This window comes from Acinonyx jubatus, chromosome B4, assembly GCF_027475565.1.
Source record: "Acinonyx jubatus isolate Ajub_Pintada_27869175 chromosome B4, VMU_Ajub_asm_v1.0, whole genome shotgun sequence".
NCBI lineage: Eukaryota > Metazoa > Chordata > Mammalia > Carnivora > Felidae > Acinonyx > Acinonyx jubatus.
In genome coordinates, this window is record NC_069387.1 from 12,437,994 (window position 1) to 12,455,032 (window position 17,039).

Here is a 17,039-nt window from a genome sequence, read left to right on the forward strand (position 1 = left end):
GCACGGGGCAGGGGCGCTTTAACGAGCTGAGCTCTGGTGGAGGGGTCGGCCTGGTTCCTTCTTCTCTTACGCTGCTTACATCCTGCCGCACTGCACGGCATTCGGGCCGCCTGGCGCCCCAGCGGACAAACGGGGCTCCTCGAGATGGAGCTGAGGGTGTGTGGTGTGTGTGACACAGACAAAGAGCGGGGCAGTTACTGAGAAAGTTCTCCCGCCCCTTCGCTGCGGGGGAGTCGGGAGACTGGCTGAGCAAGCACAGAAGCAATCTGTTTCCTGAGAGGTTATTTCTTCCACCCAACTTGTTTGCTGGTGTCGACACTCTAAGAAGCGGGAGCTCGGTTTCCCTTATTTTGCTTTTATTTTAAGAGAGACAGTGAGACCTTTATAATGCATGCTAACCTTGCCCTGACAGGCTTCTCCAATTTTCGGATGCTGATTCCCTGCTGGGTTTAGGGAGGTTTCCTTTACTAAAAACAAAACCAGGCTTTACAAATTATTAAATGCAGACAGACACCCAAGCCCATATTTTTTCATTGCTTTCAGCACAGTCTCTATAAAAAGGTTGCTAATGCTAAGACTATCAGGGAGCAGATCCCCTGGCCGGGCCGGCTGCTTTCCAAAGCTTTGCAGTGCATTTGTGCTCATGTGGGTCGGCTTCGAGCAGGCTCGGGTTTAAATCAAGCCAGCGCGCAATTAAGCCAAGATGAAAAGTAATGCGATCTCATTCTATAGCCCCTTGTTTCACTCTTCCTGCGACAAGGCACTGGGGCTGGGAGGGGAGGGGAGGACACTCGTCAGCTCAGGAACCTCTTTTGCTTCCCATTCCGAACTGTTTCACCAACAGAGCTCTTTGTATAAGGTTAAGCTGAGCACGGTCGCCCTCCCCAGGGTGCCCGCATCCATGTGTGTGTGTAAGCACCCCCCCCCCCACGCACAGTAATGAATTAAACAACCAACTTTTTTGGGGTGCCCGGGTGGCTCAGTTGGGTAAGCGTTCGACTTCGGCTCAGGTCATGATCTCACGGTTCGTGGGTTCGAGCTCCGTGTCAGGCTCTGTGCTGACAGCTCGAAGCCCGGAGCCTGCTTCGGATCCTGGGTCTCCCTCTCTCTGCCCCCCTCCCCGACTCGTGCTCTCTCTCTCTCAAAAATAAATAAATGTTAAACAAATACAGACAGTGGGGGGGTGGGGCACAGGGCCAAAATCCCAAGGAAACGCGAGCCTGGTGTATAGAGAGAGGCTTGAGGAAGCATTGCTTTCCGTACAATTTAAAAATCTCACCAGACTAAGACTTCATTTAAAGAAAAAGTAAAAGAAACACCAGATGATGAGTTTTAAAGGGGATCGTATATCAAGTGAAACCTTGGTTTCCTTGCTGATCTCCACCGAGGTCTCTCAATAGGATTTCCCAAGATAAATGTGAAATATAATCAAGACAAACAAGCACCACCATGGCCATAAACTCAGGCACAAAAATTTTAGTTACATGGTGGCAAGCCAGTCTATCCATTGAGCGAGTATCACAGGAGGAGACGCCTTATCAACTATGGTGCACCGAGTACTTATACAGGACTGCCATTACGGTCATTTGGGTTCCAGTGGGGTCCCCTTTAGGATTCGGGCAGAGCCACTTTAATTGCTGTCCTAGTGGTTCATTAAGGCCCACTCCTGTTCGTCACAGAGCACTGGCGGGGCTGTGAGTGTCCCCCATCTGTGGTCCAGGAGAGGTCCCGCCTCCCTCTTATGCTGTCCGTGTGATCCCCAGCTTTGCCTTTTCTAACTAGGTGAGGACAGAGGAGGACACACATGCACAAAACGTGAACTGCTTACAGCTTCTCGAAGGCAGAGCTTTTTCAGTTCCTCCAGCCGCTGGCGGAGAGTTTCTTCCAGAGCTTCCTGCCTGGACTTCAAGGCGGCCAGCATGTCTTTCTTGGCCGACTGAGAGCTATCGGATTCCTGAGAACCTGTCAATAAACAGTGGGGTTAGTAGAGCAGCGGAAGGGGGAGACACATCTGGACCGCGGAGAACCTCCCTGGAGCCCATACTGGGGAGGTGGGTCTCGCCCAGGAATCATGGGAGGGGGACATGAAACAGGTGTTGCCGAGTCCCAGGTGCGAGGAGCCAATTCTTGGCCCTCAGTGGAGTTTACAGCTGCCCAGAGGACTGGCAGGGAAATTTACACCCCTGAAAAAGAAGTTTCTCTTTCTTGATTATCTCAAGATATGTGGTATATACCTGTCTTAATTCACTAGCGTGTTCTGATAGCCTTTACACAGTGAAGTGGGAAGTTCAGTCCAAGCCAGTCATTTGAATGCACACCTTTAATTTCCTTTTTTTCCCTTTAAAAAGTTCAAAGAGGTTGCATGTTTCTCATAAAAAACTTGAAAATCGAGACATGTACAAAAGTAGTCTGTAAGTAAGTCCCCCAGAGATAACCACAGTTACACTTTTTTCTTTTGACCTTTTTATCCCAGTGCATAGATTTTAGGAATAAAATTTGATTTTCATTATACATTTTTTAACGTAATACTGGATCACGAGCACAATCCCTCCTGACGAAAGTTATACGTCTTTTACCACGCAGGGTGGAAGTATCTGCGTGACGATTCAAGCAGCAGACAGCTGGATATGAAATCTTGGTGGAAGGCAAACTGTGAACCAAACTCGAAAGGAAAATAAGCTAGAATGCCAACCGGAGGAATGTAGGTTGGACCAAAAAAACACTTTCCGGGCCACAGTCTTTGCATTCTGAAGCGGGTTTCCAGCAGTGAAGCTATTCTGCATTTCTACCTTGGTGGGTTCCAACAAGGTCCACTGACGCCCTGGGAATGGAGAAGCTCATAATTACTTTGCTTCTCATGCCCACAGAGACGGACAGGTGTTATCAGGTATGCACTCTAGGGGCTTGGATGACGATGCCATTTGCGAGAGCATCAAACAACGCCGAATACCTAGGGGTAAGTCTAGTGAAAGATGTATGAGATCTCTACAGTGAAACTCTACCCTGCGGAGGAACAATGAAGAGGTCTACCATGGTCATGGATTGGAAGCCTGATGTAAAGATGTCAGTGCTCCAGGAATTAAACAAGACAATCTTTGCAATCCCAGTAAAAGTTCCAGCGGGATTTTCTGGGGAGAGGTGGGTAGGAATTGTATTTCCATATGGAACATTTTGGGATAATTCAGTGATCAGATGACAGATGTGAGAACAATGCAACTGAAATCGCTAGACTCAACTGTTCTCTTCCAAGGGTAAAGAAAGCATCTCAGAATCCTAAGTCTAGAAAGGTCTTTCATGCCTTTGTGTCACAAAGCTCTGCTATACTCACATCATCCCTCTAAATACACTATTCTATACTTTCTTACTTAGTCTTTCAGCAAGAAACCCCATTTTTACCCCCTCAGTTACCCCTCAGTTACCATGCAGGTAGATTCCTATAACCCTAATACTCAAAAAGTCTTATGGCTAAGTACATTTTGACTCCAACTTGGGCTTTTTACTTTTCTCCCCCACCCCATCTTAGCTTGAAATAGAGACGATCTCTCACGGCAGGAATGTACCACCTTTATGCCTCCACAGTAGCTAATAAATATGAGCTAGAACAAACACACACATAAATGTCATCAGCCATAAACTTGGATGCTATAATTAAAGTGCAGTTCAGCCTGGTAAAGAGAACTCGTACCTGTGAGCACCTAGAAGTTATAGAACCTGCCTTCCAAACTTCCAGTAATTTTTGCAGCTCTTCCCCAGGTTTCGTCATGCTCAGCTGCAGGACTCCAAGTTCAATCGGAAACCCAAACAAAGAGCCTTGAATCTTACTAAGGCTCCCATTTCCTCATGGCTGTCAGACATTAAGCTGTTACACTCACGCAACACATCGCTGGGACAATACCACAGTCTCCCCTTCTGATACGGCTCAGGTTTTCTTACCTCTGTAGGTCAATTACCCTGCGCTCGTCAGTACTCAGCTACCTCTAGGGTACACCCACCCAAGGAAGCACAGCTCAGTCGTCCGGCATCTTAATCTGGTTCTCGTGGCGACAGTCACCAATCAAAATGGAAGACACAGGGACACCTAATGGGCTTCCCTCTGCTCCATCATCTAAAGCTTAGTAACGATGTGAAGTAAAGGTTGGGAAGAAATCAGACTTCAGGGGCGCCTGGGTGGCTCAGTCGGTTAAGCGTCCGACTTCAGCTCAGGTCGTGATCTCACGGTTCATGGGTTTGAGCCCCGTGTCAGGCTCTGTGCTGACAGCTCAGAGCCTGGAGCCTGCCTCGGATTCTGTGTCTCCCTCTCTCTCTGCCCCTCCCCGGCTCACGCTCTGTCTGTCTCTCGAGAATAAATAAATGTAAAAAATAAATTAAAAAAATAGGCCTGGGGAAACCTGGACCCAATTAGATTAAAGGATTTCTAGCTCCAGTGAAAAATTCACTGTTTTCCCTTTCACCCCTGCCTAACCCCTCGATAGGAAATGATGATTTATTAAGTCTGAGGATTCAGTGTGTCCAAGGATGGCAGAAATCACAGGAACGTTGGACTCTGGGAGACAAAGTACAACATGTTTGGATGATCTGGTCTCTCAGCTTTGGTGCTGAATTACAGGGCTCATTAGCGCCACTTAAATTATTATTTATTATAATTAGCCCAAATACCAAACCCACATAAGACAGAGTGGATGGCTCAAGAGGCCCTTATCTTTATCTGAAACCACCAACACTGGCTGGCTCTGTTTCCTGCCTTTTTTCTGAAAATTGCCTTATGAGGACTATACCAAGTAAAAGTTTTACAAAGTAACTGAGCTGGCCCTGGACTGGCCATACAGATTTTTTTTTTAGCGGTAACTGGATGGTGAGTAGACAGTAAAACAGATCTGGCTTTGATGGGCTCTAAACCACGCATGAGTTGTGTGACCTTGGGCAAATGACCCGCCCTCCTTAATCTGTTGTAAAGACTCAACGAGACCACGCACATACAGCACTTATCACTGTGCCTGGAAAAGGTAAGTCCTCAAGATCTCGGGCAGATTTAACAGGAGAGAAACACACAGAACTAGAAAGAAAGAGACCATTGAAACTACCTCCTCCTTCTTGCTCAAGAAAAGACCTCACTCTGCAATTCAGCATACAAAGGCAGTATTTTCAAACTGTTTCTTGAGCCCCTGAGTCTGCAAATTATGCTTCTGGAGCCACTGCACATGGGGGTGGGAACAAGGTCAAGGAGATTCTGGGGTTCAGGGGTCCCACTCCAGGCTCCTTGGGCCAGGGAGTTCTGTATTTATCTGTTTTATGTACTTGAAAAGAGGCTCCCAGGGCATGTTTCTTTAAAGGAAACCCTTGGGGAAGGGTTCTGAGCCTGTGGGGCTGTTACCCGGGACCAGGCAAACATGGCCACCACAAGAGGAAGTGGCCAAGTGCCCCAGTGGCAAGGGTACTCAAGTAACAGTACCACAGAGGGAAGCTCAGGGGCATCAGGAGAAGGAGCCCCAGGTCTCTGTGATGCCGAGGGGCTTCTTACCCCCTCCACAGGTGCCCTTGGGCATTCCCTGTCATGGGGGACACATACGAGGGAGGCCAGCAAGAGAGCCTCGAATGGGTTGGGATTCACGGATTCACTCTTACTCTCCTCAAGTCAGAGAATGACTCTGGAAGAAAGGAAGAAATTCAATCAGGGAAGGGCCTCGGGAGGTCAACGGGAGTCTTACAACAGAAAGATTCATGAATAAAGAATGATTCTAGATGGAGAAATCATTGACCTGATGAAAGATACACAAGCTCTCTGTTGCTATGATTTACCCATTTCTGGTTATCTAAACACCTATACGCCTTTGCAAATGGATCACTGTGAGGTTGCTAGTTTCGCCTTTTGGAAGCTATAAAGAAGTAAAGCTGCTATCTTTCAGAAGAGCAGTGATGGACAAGGAAGGACCTGGGTTTCCATCAAGTGTCTGCTATGAAATGGTGTCAGACCTCGGGGTCACTAACTTCTTGGAGCCATCATGTCCCCATCCAGAAGATGACCAACTAACCAACCTCCAAGATGGCTCCAAACACGGGGAATTTATTACTTAACAAACAGCTTACTTAAGTACCTCCCTCTTGTCTCCTTCAGTCCTTTCCTCAATTGTTACAAAAGTAACCTTACAGTGTCAACCTCCCTCCTCTTGACCAGCCCCACCTCCGGATAAGACAAACACTAGGCCAACTCTGGTCCCACGCTCAGTTACTGGAAGGGAAAGTCTAATTATCAACCAGTGCTGAAAGGGCCGGGTTACCTCTCCATCTTATCGACAGACCAAAGCACACGTGTGTAAGTTTGGATGCTAAAAAAGCAGTTACTCTGAGCCATCTTTGGGATCAACGAAGCAGGAGGGTAGTTGGAACCATCCGAGAAGAGCAAGGTTTCAAACCTTATGGGTCGACAAAACAGTAGCCAAGTGCTACTTGGCAAGGGCTGTCCACACACATGATGAATCCGTACGGGAGCAAAAAAGAAAGCGGTGGTGATGGGAGTGTGTTTTGAAAGAGACAAGTAATTCGTTAACACCCGATTGTCCAAAGTTTGAAGCAGCACCACACTTCTGGAAGGGGTGAGGTGAATATTCTTCAGAAAACACACCCAGAAGACAGAAGTAGAAGAAGACGCAAGTCTACAAACCAGTGGGTGAGTCAGCAGGTCTGGGCTTGTGTCCCAGCTCTGCGACGCACTAGCCGCCGGGCCTTGGCAAAGTGACACAAGGCCTCTCAGCCTCCGATTCCTCCCCTGAGATACAGGAACGGAAAGGGGACCTTCTTCACAAGTTGGGGGGAACCAATGAGAGAATGCCTCAGACATGCTGAGAGAGCTTAGAACACAACAGATGCTACATGAGCATTAGTTTTTGTACTCAACAGTGTTCCTGGCCTTCATGGGGAGTTGGCACGCCAACTGTACAAGAGGAAGGCTAGTTAGCGGGTAGGCAAGAGGCGGGCAAGGCTGGTGGGAGGCAGGTACTACCACTGCCCTGTCCATCGGGACACTGGGGGGGTGGGGGTGAGGGGTGGGGAGGGAACCAGGGAGGGAGTGGCTTTTCACAGACTCCTGACAGAAGTTTCCCCTGTGCTACAGTTCACACAACCCTCACCAAAACATCATCCCCGTTTCCGCAGAAGAGGTCACTAGGACGTAGGGAGGCAGGGCTGGGATTCCAGCTGGGTGGCTCTGTTTGGTCCTCCTCACACCCGGAAGGAAACGGTAGGGGCACAGGAACTTTCTTTCTTGGTCACTGCTGGGCTGCTGCAGTAGGAGAACCGTGTGGTGCGCAATCATATCTGCCTTTCACCCCTAGACTCTTTCCACATCCCGTGTGGATTAAAACGCAGGCCGCAGGAAGGGGGAGAAGGAGCCGAGGGGTTCTTCGGGTGAGCCACTGAAGAACAAGCATCGGTGAGCAAGGCAGGGGTGGTGGTGGAGGAGACAGGTGATTCGATGTCACCTGAGGCCCGACCCTCAGAGAGTACGGGGTGGGGTGGGTGGTGAAAAGCTGCCTATGAGGAAGAGGCCGGAGATCAGCAAGGCCACCTGAAGGAGACAGGGAACAGGATACGGGAGGGAGCCCTCACCTCAGGGCCAACTAGGTAATCCACCCAGGAAGCTCTCACCTCCAGTCTAATCAGCTGAAATGCTCTCTGTGCTCCACTGCCAGCCAATCAGATCAGCACCCCAGGGAGCCTTCCTGGTTATTGCTGTCAACTGTATGTTTGCGGGAGACTAGACTGAAAACACAATCTTTCGGGTTGGGCTATTTATTATTTTTTATTTTATTTTATTTTATTTTATTACGTTTGTTTACTTTTGATAGAGACAGAGCATAAGTGGGGGAGGGGCAGAGAGAGAAGGAGACCCAGAATCCGAAGCAGGCTCCAGGCTCCGAGCTGTCAGCCCAGAGCCTGACGCGGCACTTGAACTCCAAAACCACGAGATCATGACCTGAGCCCAAGCCGGACGCTTAACCGACTGAGCCACCCAGGCGCCCCTTGGCTCTTTACTATTATGTTTCAACCTGAATCCAAAGAATTTTGATAGAAACAGGTCACTAATAATTTAGGGATTAATTTAGATGGGGGAAGAGGGAAAAACCGGACCTCACAGAGGACCCTTCCTATCCATCCAGCCACAGCCAGAGAACCTGCCTGATGCGTTCAAGGCCAGAAAGTCGCTTTTGGTGCCTATCTGGGAATCTTCTGAGGGCGTTACTGATACCATGGGACCAGCGCCGCAGATGTTCCCGGCAGAGATGTGGTAAAAACCTGTCCCACGGCTCTGGAGGAACAGCCTCCCTCACTTTCTTACTTTCCAGACGAGGGACACCTCACCCGGTGGGCAGCCAGTTGCCTGGGGCAGGATGTGGGGGTGGGGAACACCAGCTCCCCTCCAGCCGGCAAACACATGCACGGATATCCTCGTTCAGCTGCGATGGAGAATTTGCTCCAATCTTTCCAAAGACCCTGGGCCGCTCGGCACCGGATGTGAGTAACCATCCCCTAAAGAACACATTGTCAGGAACTGTGGCTCATCTCTTTTTTACACAGATGGGATCCTGACTAAGAGCCCCCTGATCTCGGGAGACAGAAGGGGTGCTTTCCTCTTTGAAAAGCGGGGAAATTTGAAACAGTCCCCCCAGGAAGAAAGAAATCTGTTATCCTAAAAGGAAGGGAAGGAAAGGACAATCTGTCTTGTTTCAGTCTTCAAGGAAAAAGAAAATGAAGAAGCGTATTCCCAGCCGATCTGTTAAAAGCTGCAAGGCAAAGTTTTGGCTGACACCTCGGGAACAAATATGAGGGAGAGGTCTCAACTCTTCCTCGTGACGAACAGACAGGCATTTTCCTTATGAGTCCTCAGTTAGGAGTTCCTGACACAAAAGATGTCCTGAGAGGCCATGGGAAATGCTGTCACACTGCGGATTTTTCGGGTTAAACGTGTGATCTCTGGAGACCATCTCCAAGAATTAAAGGGGGTTTTTAATGTGAAAAACATATGCCTGGACAACTTCTCATCGGGCTCAGCAATTATAGTCCACCTGAACGAGTAGTGGAATGGAAGCACCTGGGTGGCGGGTAGGGATCTCTGCGACAGTTTTACTGTGTGGCCGTTTCACTGCTCAGGGGCACTTTCGACAATGGGTGGAGAGGACAAATATAACGGGGGGGGGGGGGGGGGGCTGAATAGTTGACTATAAAAATTAGCAGCAGTATCTAATAAAAATATTGAGTTCGATATCCATTTCAAACTACTGTTTATGGGTAACTCACATGGTTCCCCCTTTCTCTTATATTGTGAAATGAGGGGCTTGATCTTTCCAGCTTCCAGACTCTAATTCCGCGGCGGCATCGAAAGCGCTGGGCTGAATGGGAACACAGCGATGCCTATGAGGGACCACAGGGGTATTTATTTTCCAGTGTTTAAAATTTCAGCGCTGGACAGGAGCTTGCTTAGGTTATACGTGGTTACTCTGCTCGGGTTCTCTTTACTCTTTACTATTCTTTTGGTACTAATACCCAAGGGCAGAAAGAGATCACTGTAAATGACTTACTCAGGCTCTTTTCCCCTAACAGGCGGGCAGAAAGGGACCACCGGTCTTCCTCCTTTCTCAGCTTTGACTCCGGCCCATCCCGCTCAAGCAAAGCCCAGACACAGCCATCCCACAGGACAGGTGTCACCCCTCACTGGTTGCCCGGTCCGGCGTGAGCACACCCTGGCAGAACCCCAGTCCTCTGGTAGGGCCTGTGTGGCTGTGCCCGCCTGCAGAGCACGGAGGTTATGGCCCAAATTAAAGCCCCTGGAATCCTCCAAAAGGAGGCAGGGAGCTGCTACCAGAGAACTTTAAGAGGCTGGAGAGAGACACAGGGAGGAGACAGAGTGAGAGCAAGAAAGAAAGGAAGACAAACAAGAAAAAAAAAAAAAAAAAACCCCACACAAACCAAAAGACAATGTGATTTGTACCGGCGCGAGGCAATGTGTGTTGACCTGAATACAGCCGTGACCGTAAAGCTGGCTGACGCCTATCAGATCAGCTCTCTGTAGGGAGAGATGTCAGATAGCTGGCATCCTCATTGTTACATTAGTTATTAATAAACTTCCTGACAATGGAAGGAAGTGCCAGCACTCAGAGAATGAGAATGTGAGAACGGGTGAGTAATGCCTGTGGACGGATCCCAGGCAAAGCGAGGGCCCCGCGCTTCGCACATGTTTTCCCCCCAGAACGGCGAGTGTCAGAGCTGGGGCATGATCGCAGGCGGCAGGGTTTGCCCCGGTGCTGTTTGTTTAAACCAAAGATCCCTCACCACATGCTTCGCAATCCTGCTGATCACAACGACAAAGAAGACTCAACTGCCAACTCATTAATCACCCAGCCCGGCTCCTATTTATAGACACAGCACATCCTTTTGTTTTGTAGCAAACGCGCGGCTTATGGCCCCTGGATTTTCAGTCAAGAAGCCAGTGCCAGTCTCCTTGTTTCATCTCAGAGGGGACACACAGTACGATCTTTTTGTCCGGGTGGTTAATGAGACAAGCCACATGGGCCTGCAGAACACAAGGTATTTCCCAAGCAAGCTGTGTACCATTTTCTTTAAAAAGGCTGAGAGTCGTCCGAGCGGCTCTGTCAGTTAAGCATCTGACATCAGGTCATGATCTCACGGTTCACGAGTTCAAGCCCCACGTTAGGCTCTGTGCTGACAGCTCAGAACCTGGAGCCTGTTTGGGATGCTGTGTCTCCCTCTCTCTCTCTGCCCCTCCCCCACGCACACTCTGTCCCTCTCAAAAATAAATATTAAAAAAAAAACTTTTTGTAAAGGCTGAGAGCACGGGGTGCCTGGGTGACTCAACTGGTTGAACGTCTGACTTCACCTCAGGACATGAGCTCACGGTTTGTGAGTTCGAGGCCCATGTTGGGATCTGTGGTGACAGCTCAGAGCCTGGAACCTGCTTCGGATTCTGGGTCTCCTTCTCACTCTGCCCCTCCCCCACCTTGTGCATAGCATACCCTCTCTCTTTCTCTCTCAAAAAAAAAAAAAAAAAAAAAAAAAAGGTTGAGAGCAAAACCGGGTCTCCCTTAGCCCCTACATGCCCCACTGACATCAGAATTGTTCCGTGCTGGCAAGTCGTCCCAACAATGCTTAGGACAAGCCTACGCGCTCTCCCACTTTTGGACGAGCTATGGAAAGGCTGTGCGTGTTCAGCTACCAGGACAAGTACAGCTGTTGTTTTCTTTGTTTTTTGTTTGGTTATTACATGTTCTGTCCCTCTCCAATCTTTCCTGAGATACCAAGAAATGGGGGAAGGGAAGAGAGGAACAAACCCCTTTGAAGTCCCGTAAAAAAGATGCCAGGCACTTTTTTTTTTTTTTGAACTCTGAAAACATCATAACCGAGCGGTTTGAATTCATAGTTGTCCTCTGTAACTCTGTCTAAGCCTCTGCAAACGAGTCACCTGAAGCACCAATGAGCAAAAGCAATGGAGGAGAGGTGTTGGCGAATCTGGAGGGAACCCGCAGACTCCCCCAGGACGGAGTGAAGAGTGCCCACAGCAGTCAGGCAGGGGGTTTACGCAGCGTCCAGCCACGCACGGCGTGTGATGAGGCCAAGATAGCACCCGGCTCGTGGAGGGCAGGGGGAGCGGGTCTGTCGGCCTGGCTTGGCAGCCTGAGCTGCCTCGACATCCCTTCTTGCAGGGGGACTCTGCAAACACCTCACCATCTCTCAGCTGATGTATTCTGGGGACAAGGGTCCTCACATCCTTTTTGAGCCTGGTCCCCAGGGCCTTTCCGCAAATGAACTTGGGATATGGGTTCTATAACCTTCCTACAGTGTGAACTGCATTTGGTGTCCTAACACGTATATTCCTTTTATTCCAACACAGGTCTTGCCTCCTGGGCTTGGATGGTTCACTACCTCTAAGGGTCTCTCCTGGGGACAGGGGCCTATAGATCTTATGTGAGAGAGTCCTATGTATCATCACTGAAGAATTTGGGGTGGGGGGCTTAGCACTAAGCCTTAATAAATCATTTCAACTACGTGGACCTTTTTTTTTTTTTTTTTTTTTAATGCTAGCCCTGTGGCTCAGGGCATTAGCAAATGTAGACTTCCAACTTCTTTAATAAATAGCAACGACACGGCTTTGTTTCTTTAGCAACTCATACCTCAGATGCCAAGTACTGGACGTCAGTAATTTTAAAGGTATTTACACGCCTTTAAATAGGAAAACAGCCTTCAAAGTTACTAACAGCTTGGAAATATTTTCTCTGTTAACATCAGTAAACAGTATGAAACACTTTGAGGAGAGGGGCTCTAGCTTTCTAAGTGTTGTGCATTGCACCAAGCAAGGTTTGGGAGCTAAACAAAGAGCTCATCCCACAACAATATTACAGTGTTACAAGGGTCAGCTACACCACAATTTGGGCATAGATAAGAGTGAAACAGTAGATAGAAGACAGCAAGGATGAACAATATTTGACAAATTTAATTTTCAAGGTCTGAGGCCAGTAGATAAAAGTGATACAGTACATTCTGAAGGAGAGTATCAGTGGCGGGCATGGGACATTTCTAGGCAAGGCCCAAGAAACCATGAGCTCCAGGAACACAGATGATCCTAGGGGCGCCTGGGTGGCTCAGTCGGTTAAACATCTGACTTCGGCACAGGTCACGATCTCGAAGTTCATGGGTTTGAGCCCCGTGTCAGGCTCTGTGCTGACAGCTCAGAGCCTGGAGCCTGCTTCGGATTCTGCGTCTCCCCCGCTCACGTGCAGTCTCCCCAAAATGAATAAACATTAAAAAACTTTTTAAAAAAGGAACATAGATGATCCTTAAAATGGACCACGTGCAAGATTTTTACTACTATTTTTCAGATTTTAATTTCAATAATCCTATACCACGGACATTGGTTTTGGCAATGATTTTTTGGATCTAATGCCAAAATCAAAGGTACCCGAAGTAAAAATGAACAAGGGGGATTACAGCAAACTAAAAAGCTTTTGCACAGTAAAGGAAACCATCAACACAACAAAAAGGCAACCTCCTGAATGGGGGAAGATATTTGCAAGTCATATAACTGATAAGGGGTTAATATCCAAAATACATAAAGAACTCCTACAACTCACTAGCAAAGAACCCACACAACCCAATTCACAAATGGGCAGAGGATCCGAACAGACATTTTCCCAAAGACATGCAAATGGCCGACAAACACGTGAAAAGATACTCAACGTCACTCGTCGCCAGGGAACACAAAGCAAAACCACAGTGAGATACCACCTCACACCTGTCACAACGGCCAGAGTCAAAAAGACAAGAAACAACCGGTGTTGGCAACTGTGGAAAAAAAGGAACTCTCGTGCACTGTTGGTGGCAATGCCAACGGGTGCAGTCACTGTGGGGAACAGTATGGAGGTTCTTCCAAAATTTAAAAATAGAGCTACCATATGATCCGGTAATCCCAGTACCGGGTATTTATCTGGAGAGAATGAAAACACTAACTCAAAAAGATAGACCTATCCCTACATCCACGGCAGCGTTGTTTACAACAAAATATGGCAACAACCCGTCCATGAAGGGATCAAGAAGATGTGGTATATCCGTACAATGGGATATTATTCAGCGTTAAAAAACGAAATCTCACCTTTTTGGGATAATCCAGATGGACCTTGAGGGCACTGAGTTAGGCGGAGTATGTCAGAGAAACAAGTATCGTATAATCTCACTTATATGTGGAACTTAAAAAAAAAAAAACAACACAAAAAACCCAGAACTGAATCTCATAGATACAGAGAGCAGATTGGTGGTTGACAGAGGCTGGGGTTCAGAAGGTACGTGTTTCTAGTTATAAGTCATGGAAATGTAATGTTACAAAGATTTTTTTTTTTAATCGTGTTTGGAGTACCTACTGGATGTCAGGCCCTGAGCTAGAAGTAGAAAAAGGGATTTTCAAATGAGGACTCAGTTCTCAAAATGTTTTTAAGGAATATTTATTAGAGCCCCCCCCCCCTTTTTTTTTTAAAGCAGGAGGCAATAGGTGAAGGAGGGAAACTAATTGATCAAATGGGATACTGGATTAGACACATCGTATTTTCTAAATGAGAAGTAGAATGTAGTGTCTGGCAAGTGTAATAAAAAGAGTGTTTAAAATCAGGGCTGTCCTACAGGAGCAAGGCCCCATCCATCTGGGGGAACACATTTCTAAGGAGTTCTCGAGAAACAGGCAAGAGGTCACTGAAGGACAAAAAGAAACTAGTGGGAAACTAGCCAGCCGGGAGTTTTTGGAAGACAAAGAGACAGCAGGCGGGAATCCAAGTCGGGGAGCAGCAGAGATAGAATCCCAAGCAGGCTCTGCACTGTCCGTGCAGAGCCTGACCCGGGGCTCGAACCCATGAACCATGAGATCATGACCTGAGTTGAGACCGAGACTCAGATACTTAACCGACTGAGCCACCCAGGCGCCCTCCGGCTGTGGAGTTTTTTAAGCCAAGGGCTGGACGCCCTCACTGTGGGTGACGGGAAACACCCCCTTCCAGGTGGGGCTGCCGAGGGCTGGTCTCAGCTGAAGGCATCTGTTCCCGCACAAGACAGAGGGGCAGCGATCAACACCCCCAGGGGGAAATGATGACCAGATCTGTGGACACCAGAAATTCCCTTTAACTCATGGCCTATATTCTTTCCTTTTTGGAGTCTCTCCTCCACTGTCTTCTTAAGTCACGGGAGGGAGGTGTCCCCACGGACCCTCAGCCTCAGCATGACATCAAGCACACTTCTTCAGGCTCCAGCTGGCAGGGCTGGGCAGAGTTTGACGCGCTGCCTGATCTGGTCCTGGGGCACGGCTCATACCTCCCGGTCTCATCCTCTCCCACCTTCCCCTCGCACGGCGGTGTGGCAGAGGGCGGGCAGAGAAAGGGCAGAGGAGTCAGTGCCCACGAACGGAGTCCCTCTGCAAGTGGGGAGGGCGAGGTCTTTGCGTCAGGAGCTCCCAAGTAGACTCCCTGACATGAAGCTATCACACATTTGAAAGTCACTTTTGTATCTTGGGGTAAAGATGCTTTATTTGCTACTGTGCTATTTTGTTCTATTATGCTGGTGGCAGGGACACAGCTGAATTGCTTTCTCATCTGCAAAATCTGGATCTCATCTGCTGATGACGGAGTGATGTCAGTTCTACGTCAGGAGATTTGGGGCTCCCGGGCACAACCTGATCTGTGGCAGCGGTTACGTTACCGCCGTGGTGCCCCCACAGGCTCACAGATATGAGCGGCCAGAGAAGACGGCCCAAGACACAGGTCCAAAAGCGGCGATACCTGGGTTCTGTGTTCCAAAGCCACACCGTCACCTCAGGCTTCTATCTCTTCTTCAGCAGGAAGAGTGGCTCTCAACGTGTGGTCCCCAGACCAGCCGCATCGGCATCTCTTAGGGATTTGTTAAAAATACAAATTCTCAGGCTCACCCCCGACCTACAGAATCAGACACCCTGGGACTGGAGCTCAGCTATCTGTGTTTGAACTGCCCTCCACGTGGTTCTGATGCGCGTCGAAGTTTAAGAACTGAGCTGGAAGAATCCACTGTCCTTCTGGATAGAACCGTGCCAAATTCGCACAGTACCCGGCTTTCCAAATGGCTAAGAAACCACAGCAGGGATGCACACCTCACGAAGCCTGAGGGATGGGTGGGGCTCATCTGTGGCTGGATGAGGATGACCGTGGGCAGATAAGCCCAGGCTCAAAGCAGAGACTCTGGATTTTACCAGGGGTTAGAAGGGTCTAGAGCACAAACACAGGAGCTGACTATGGCTCTGCCCTTTGCCACTCAGCAGGGGATTGAGAGTGGCCATAATTTGAGATGTGGGTCTCAGGTTTTGTAGGACCTTCTCTTAGATACAAGACAGCAGCATTTTCTACAGCTTTCACTGGAAAGCTGAAGGCCTCAGAAATTATTGTCATTTGCCTCGCTGTACTGCTGAAAACATTTAGAAGAATCTGAGGCAGGGAGGGGTTTATGGTAAACCTATGGTGGCAGAAGTAGAGCCAGGCTTTGTGGGGCATGAAGCTTATATAATTTTAGTGGATTTACGGAAAAAAATGCAATTATTTACAACAGCCGAGATATGGAAGAACCTAGGTGCCCACTAATAGAGGACACTTAGGATTGATAAGATAGATAGAAAAGATGTGGTGTGTGTGTGTGTGTGTGTGTGTGTACATCACACAACATACACACACACAATGGAATATTACTCAGCCATAAAAAAGAACGAGATCTTGCCATTTACAACAACATGGATGGACCTGGGTATTATGGTAAGTCAAAGAAATCAGACAGAGAAAGACAAATACCATATGATTTCACTTCTTCGTGGAATCTACCAAACAAATGAATAAACAAACAACAAGCAGAAATAGACTGAGGGGCGCCTGGGTGGCTCAGTCAGTTAAGCATCTGACTTCAGCTCAGGTCACGATCTCATGTCTGTGAGTCTGAGCCCCTCGTCTGGCTCTGGGATGACAGCTCAGAGCCTGGAGCCTGCTTTGGATTCTGTGTCTCCCTCTCTCTCTGCCCCTCCCCTGCTCATGCTCTGTCTCTCTCTCTCAAAAATAAATGAACGTTACAAAAAAAAAGAAAGAAAGAAACAGACCCATTAATACAGAGAACTGGTGATTGTCAGAGGGGAGGGGGAAGGGCAAAATGGGAGAAGGAGGGTGGGAGACACAGGCTCCCAGGGATGGAATGAGTAAGTCACAGGGAAGAAAGGTACAGCTTAGAGAACACAGTCAGTGACACCTTAACAGAGCTGCATGGTGACAGCTGGTAGCTACACTTGAGGTGAGCTCAAGAGATGGTGAAATCGCCACATTACATACCTGAAACTAACATAACACTTACGTGGACTGCACTTCAAGATAAAAAAAAAAAAAAAAAAAGAATGCAAAACGTACTATGTTCACAAAACCACATGCCATGAGGACATGTGGCTGGGCCCTCCCAAACCCTCTGAAAGGCCTGGCCAGCGCGGGCCCCTGAGC

At 48.4% G+C, this 17,039-nt stretch overlaps 1 protein-coding gene across 10 annotated transcripts in view; it reads right to left on the minus strand.

The window, feature by feature from the left end:
* FRMD4A (FERM domain containing 4A) overlaps positions 1-17,039 on the minus strand; it is a 606,423-nt gene that overhangs the window by 33,760 nt on the left and 555,624 nt on the right. For all 10 annotated transcript variants that reach the window (XM_053225322.1, XM_027073468.2, XM_053225320.1 and 7 more), the window contains one exon: positions 1,829-1,962. In XM_053225322.1, the coding sequence (XP_053081297.1) occupies positions 1,829-1,962 (134 nt within the window). The remainder of the gene's footprint in view (positions 1-1,828; positions 1,963-17,039) is intronic.